This window comes from Papilio xuthus, unplaced genomic scaffold, assembly GCF_000836235.2.
Source record: "Papilio xuthus unplaced genomic scaffold, Pxut_1.1 DF825928.1, whole genome shotgun sequence".
NCBI classification, from domain to species: domain Eukaryota; kingdom Metazoa; phylum Arthropoda; class Insecta; order Lepidoptera; family Papilionidae; genus Papilio; species Papilio xuthus.
In genome coordinates, this window is record NW_013532721.1 from 4,138,349 (window position 1) to 4,145,461 (window position 7,113).

The 7,113-nt window shown below is 32.6% G+C and overlaps 1 protein-coding gene across 1 annotated transcript; it reads left to right on the top strand.

Annotated features, from left to right (window-relative positions):
- The first annotated feature begins 4,645 nt into the window (after nt 1–4,645).
- On the top strand, nt 4,646–6,716 carry LOC106125248 (neuropeptide-like protein 29). Its single transcript, XM_013322355.1, has 2 exons — nt 4,646–4,675; nt 6,282–6,716. Exons 1-2 carry the CDS (start codon nt 4,664–4,666, stop codon nt 6,561–6,563), a joined length of 294 nt encoding a protein of 97 aa, XP_013177809.1. The 5' UTR covers nt 4,646–4,663; the 3' UTR covers nt 6,564–6,716.
- Nucleotides 6,717–7,113: the final 397 nt, after the last annotated feature.

The window sequence follows — 7,113 nt, forward strand, 5'->3', positions numbered from 1 at the left end:
CCTGTGAATATAAACCTTGTAAATAGCTTCAGGTTATAAGTATTTATTTTAATTTATTCATAAGTTTATAATGTCAAAAATAAAGCATAGTTGCCAAAAAAATATCTGTGTTATAATTTTGTTGCAAGCTGCCATCAACGACTACCACTAAGAATTTTGTAGAACCCTGTCTTATTAACCGTGGGTTTCTTAGACCAAAATCGCCATTTAAAACATATTGTTGTCTTTATTTTGTTAAAGATGAAAGACAGGAATGACGATTTAAAATATTTTGGTGCCGGACACCCCGGTAAAAATTCAACAACCGACGAACTATTTCAATAGTTTACGTGTGTTTGGTTATATAAATATAATTAAACGTTCGTTTAAATCTTAGTAAACTTAGTGTAGCGAGAGCTTCTTGAGATGTTGGTCGAAGCTCTTCGCTATCAGTCCATTCACCGATACGACTATCGGAATAATGGTAGTCGATTTCATACGCCACATGGCGGTAACCTCGTGAGCCAAATCTAGGTATTTTAGTGACATCGACTAACATTACACAACTCTCAGTGCGGTCTATTATTACTATATCGGGCCTATTGGCAGCAATAGTCCTATCCGTAATAATAGATCGATCCCAGTAGAGCGTGATATGGCTATTTATTACGTGTGTTTGGTTATAAAAATATAATTAAACGTTCGTTTAAATCTTAGTAAACTTATCAAACTTTCGTAACAACCGCCAGTGTGTATACAATACTAAAGTATGTACAAAAAATAACCACGCCTTACCTACATACGTTAATTGCAGTCCCAGAGACATATAATCTTTTTGTTGCGTAAGTCTGCATACGACAATACCCACCATTGTATACGTTAGTACTAAATTTATACTTATAGCATGTTTTGTACGTGTGTAAGATTTTTTTGCAATACCTAATCTGCTACTCCTTCATATGTATGTCTAAAAGAAAACTTGAATCAACTATGGATCATCATCATCAGCTCACTATACGTCCCCACCGAGGGTCTCGGAGCCTACCCTAAGTTAAGGGTGATTGGGCCATAGTCAACCACGCTGGCCAAGTGCGGGTTGGTTGACAACTATGGATACTCAGTACTAAATTCTGGCACCGAACAAATCAATATTAAAATGTTTGGGAACACTTTTTTTATAGCAAAAAGTGGAAAATGAGCAAACGGCCACTTGAATTCGCTAAAATAGTAAATCGATTGTTGCATATGGATATTTGCTTTTGCAGATGCGTTGCCTACCTTTAATCGGTAGAGATGACGAACAGATGGGGAATATTTCCTTCCTATATGTCTATTTCTGTGCCTCCTCCTCCTCCCTTGTTCTGCTTTTTTCATGTCTGAATTCTCTGAACTGTTCTTATCCGATATTAATGTAAAGTTTTTTTTTAGAAAAAGCCAAAACTTACGTATTTTAATTTACATTCAAAGTAAAATATCTTTAAAATCACAATGTTCGATTTAAAGTTTGGTGTATTCAAAAGTATACCGTAACTAGTTTACATATGAGTAAATTTCGCATAATTAACTTTTTTACGCTGTACTTATTCCATGTCCCTATTCTTTGAAGCATAACAATTGACCCTTTAACGGATATTGCAAGGTGTTATGTCAGGTAATGACATAAATTGCAATGGTTTCTTAATCGACCTTTATCATAGCAGACCTGGCTTATTATTTGATATCGTAATAAGGAGTTACATGACGTTATGAAGATTTGAAATGGAGCATTTTCTTATTTTATTTTTCTTTGTTCTAGGGAAAATAATTATAATATAATCTTACTAAATAACTAACCACTACAAAACAAATGAATTAAAGAATACTATTATATATTAAATAAACTATATACTAAAACTAAAAATAAAACTAAATAATATAAAAAATCGACCCCAAATCGTTGCGCTCGCATGGTAGGGTTCCCAAGTGGAGTTCTTCTTTTGTTTTTTTTTTATTAAAACGCTGTCTGTTCCATCGCTGTAAACACTTATGTAAAAATTTGAAATATGTAAATAATATAAATATTAAAAAATATGCCTTTTCTTCATCGAAGTTATTTACGAGAAATAAGTTAAATAATGTTTTATATTATTTTGTCGTAAAATTATCTGTTATTTGATAAAATATGACAAAGTATCCATTGAAGAGTATCGCTTTATGAATAAAATCCATTGAAGTTGAGTTCGTAGCTTCTGTGACGCAAATATAATATGACTTAGTCATAATTAGTGTGAGGATTTATTACATAACCGTTAGCGATTTCATGAGAATAGCGTTTGATGATAAATATTTTACATTCACAAAGATTTAGAGTATTTGAGATGATTTATAATAGATAGGAAAAGTGGATAGATAAATAGGAAAAGTGGATTTGATAAAAATCTTACTGGTTATTATTTACTGGTGGTTATTTGTTAAAAGTTATCTCCAGAACGGCGCGACCAATCTCGTTTAAATTTGGCAGGGATACAGAACATAGTCTGGAAGAACACAGGCTACTAAATACCACGGCTTCTGTATTAAAACACATTGTGAGTAATCAATCACTCATATCACCATAGCCTTACCTTTAGGATACACCTGTCTATCTTATCCATTCGAGCCACGTCTCAATTTCGGTATATTCGAGCTAACGCTGTGACGTTTTCGGCAAAGGAATGACAATTTCATTCAATGACGATATTCTTAGAAAGATAATCGGGTGTTAAGATAACGGTTTAAAGGTATTTTAATATTAATAAACAAATAACTCACGACAAGGATTAATTGCTTCAATTAAGGTCAAATCACACATACGATCCTTGAGAACAATCCAAAAAATTTATTTAATTTAAAATCATCGTTAAATTTTGTCTATCAACTACTGAACATAATTTACTTACTTCTATACAATAGGTCATGTTTTTTGATTTCTATTTTTGAGTTCTATATAGATCGGTTCAATTAGAATTATTTAAATGGGTGAAAATTCTACAATAATATATAGATATTATTCTAATAAGAATCGTTTATTTTGCTTATATACATTATTTTTCGTTACATTCCTGTCCTATTGAAAACAAACCTTGTAAAATTTAAACAATGCAATTAGGCATCCGGCAATCTGTAGTCTGCGTAATTTACGCGTTCAAGGTTACAACTATTAGTGAGAGATAGTATTATATTCACCATTACTAATATGTTTGATCACATTAGTATAGTAATATCCAAACTTGCTAGTCGCAATATTGCACGAACGCTTCACTGAACACGATTTTAGGTATCAGCATACGGCACGCATCTACGATTGCTTTTAACTTTTGACCAAGCACCACCAGCTGACAGACCATCAACTTGGGGCCGTTACAAAGTGTGACTCGTATCATAACTTTTTCCTAATAATATTATATTAATGCTAATATTTGGATGGATGGATCGACGGATGTTTCTTCGAAACGGCTATACAGATCTTTAAAAAATTTGGCACAGATGTAGAACATAGTCTGGAACGACACATAGGCTACTAATTAATTTTTTTTTTAATTCCGCGTGAATGGAGTCGCAGGCGAGAGCTAATCCACTATAAATAGATATCACAGAGATGATCTAGGTTTGTGAAATATATCTCATAAATTATGCTTAATATCAGATCAAATTAAAGACGAAAATAAATCGATGAAAACCAGACCACGGTTAGCAGCTGTCGACGTAGAACGTAAGACCTTCTTCTTCTTCTTTTTCTACGTCTTTTAATCGGATATTTAAATTCGTTTCACTTAAATCTAATAGAGTCTACTTTAACTGTACGTTTAACTGTGAAATCAACATTGTTTCGGCGGTTCTTTGTCTTAAACGACAATGAATAAATGAAATGTAATTGATTTCTGTCGTCACGATCAGTTTTATGTGTTTTATTGTTTCCATTGCGTATTATTTGTATAAAAACATACTGTCATTGCTCTAATTGTCTTCAAAATAACTTGGTATAGTTCGCGAATGTTTTAAAAGCCCTTATCAAAAAGCAGATGATGTAAAAAAGAATCACCGTTAATTTTCTTCTCACAATATTTTATTTTCTTTTTAAATTACTTTTCCCTATAATATTGTTTCAAATGACTTCACTAACATCATTTGTTACTAGACTCCTCCCACTACATGTAGTTAATATTGAACGTTTAATTCTAAACAAGCTGTATTTATCACGGTTAAGTAGTAATTTAGTTAACTACGTAAAAACGTGGACTCTTAGAATAAACGTTGGTTTATAAGACGTAAATCCCTGTGTAAATTATATCGTCATCCCTATCATAATCTTTGACAAAACAGAGATAACGATATTTTTAAAACGTGGACTTTGGTCTCAGAAACTTACGGTAAGTAATGCACTGCACTTGCCGTAGATTGGCCAACGTGCAGAATCATAAAGTCTATAAGTCTATCTACAATCAGTAAGTTTACGATTTTCCTACGTTTAAAACAAATGCTAGCAAGTGACCATCAACCCTTTAATCATCTAAGACGTACTATGACGTTGTGATGCTATGGTCTAACACCATGGAGGTCATTGGCACCGCTAAGGGAGCCGTAAAGCCGTGCCTAGGACGCGGCGGGCATATAAAATGCTTGCCAATACCATACGCCATCAGTCTGCAGAGATATTCGCGACAACATGGCTTTCAAAGTAAGTGCCTTTTTAATCCTTTGCGTATTTTTCCCGAAATTTAATTTTCAAGTTTTACTTCATGGTTAGTCGCCATTTGGAAAGATGGTACTTATTCATTAGTAAGTAAACTTAATCTTATATATAAAATTCTCGTGTCACAATTTTAGTTCCCATACTCCTCCGAAACGGCTTGACCGATTCTCAGGAAATTTTGTGAGCTTTTTGAGTAGGTCTGAGAATCGGCCAACATCTATTTTATAATCCCGCGCGGACGAAGTCGCGGGCTACAGCTAGTTATCTATAATTAAAGATAGAATGGAGGAAGATTTTGTTTGTCTTTTCATACATACTTTTAAAATCCCATTTAGATAATTAAAGCTCGCATAACAATAAATTTTTAGGGTTCCGTACCTCATAAAAAAACGGAACCCTTATAAGATCACTTTGTTCATTATTTTCAACAAAACAAATTATTTGGTTTGTCCAGGTAGGGAGAGATGATTCTTTATACTTTTATTTATTGCTAATTAGTTCATTGTAATTGTGGAATTTTAACTAACATAAGTTACAGCTAAGTTCTCTTTGCTCACTTGGTACTGAAAAAAGTCTGAAAGTATTCATCTAATTGAAAAATACTTAGTTACTATTTACAATATGTTCTTTTAAGTGATGATTTGCTAGGTGAGAGATAAAGCCAAATAAAACAGTACAGTGTGTTTTCTTCAAAATGATAATTTTTTTTGTTAATATAATACATATATTCCCTTATTTGATTGAGTCGCGTTTACTAAATGTAAAAATTCATCATACAGGAACTAACAAGTTACCTCTTATCTAGATAACGGTTATTATAACTTGGATAAATCTATGTTTTTCGTTCTATCTGTTGCATACTAGCTCGTGTGAATTTCTCAGAATTAAGGCCTGAATGACAGATCTTTTTATCATATCATTTCCCACAAATAATTATGTAAGATTGATATTGTGATTCGAGAGATTTCATTATAGTCGTAGAAATATGATTTATGATTGTATTTACCGAAAGTATTCCTGGCTATAGTTTATGTATTACTAGCTGTCGTCCGCGACTCCGTCCGCGTGGATATATAAAAAAAACTTAATTAGTTTAGCCCACCCATCCATCCATCCACATCACATCCATCTAAACATTCGCATTTATAATATTAGTATAAGTTAAATTAAGTTAAAAAAAATGAAGAAATAGTATCCTATGTCCGTCTCCTGGCTTTAAGCTACCTCCTCACCAATTGTCAGCCATATCGGTAAAGCCGTTCTTGAGTTATAAATAGTGTAACTAACACGACTTTCTTTTATATTTATAGATTTTAGCATAATGTAAAGTGTAAGGGACTTAGAAAATATATTATAATATTACTAGTGGAAACTCGCAACTTCCTCAGCGCGGAATTAAAAAAAGTTCCGTCGAAATTGGACCAGACGCTCCGGAGATTACCCAGACCAAACACGGTCATGCGGACAGACATACAGACATTTTTAACATAGGATTTTTTTCAATATTACAGACAGACATTCTAATTTTATTAGTATAGATTATTCCAGTACACTAAATAAAAAAAAACTGTTTTTTGTTTTTCTTACGCAGGGCACACTTGTGTTTTTCGCCGCGCTATTTCTAGCAATAACCGCTGCACCGGCACCTTCAGATGTAGAACAGCTGGATACTGCAGGTCCTGAGAAAGGCGACCTGCAAGTCGCTGCTTCACATTGGGGCGGACATTGGGGTGGCTACGGCGGCCACTGGGGCGGCTGGGGAGGATACTACCCATACTACGGCGGATACTGGTCGTATCCGCTCTACGGCCATGGATATGGATACGGCTGGCCGTATGGATATTACGGACATCATGGATACTGGTGGAAGTGAGAAATGAGTTAGTAGTAGTAAGAGAATATGCCAGTATTACTTTTAAGAATTAACAAAAGGAAATTTATGATGTTGGTACTAAGAATATATATTATTACGATCAAAAATATACAAAATATTTAATTTATGTCATTTTAATAGTAATTATTCAAGTAATTTGTTGTTAAAAATAATATTAACAATATTATACAATTCTCTATAATGCTTGCCCTTTACATGTATGTATTATGTTAAGTTAATTTAAGTTTCGAATAATTTATTAATAATATTTTATTAGTTAGATTTAAAAATAATATCGTTTAACATTAACACCTAATACGTTAATATTTTAAATTTTTAATTGTAGATAGATTAAGGATATAAATAATTTAAAAATTAATTTAAACGTTTATCTCTTTTTAAACCTTTTCCTATTTTAAAAATCAGAATTTTGCTTAAACTATAATAATTTTAATTCTCAATTAATAATAGTATCTTCATAATTATCGTAATATCCTACTTTTCTTCTTGTGCAATAAGTAAAAAAAAAATAGGGAGTCTTATAAATAAA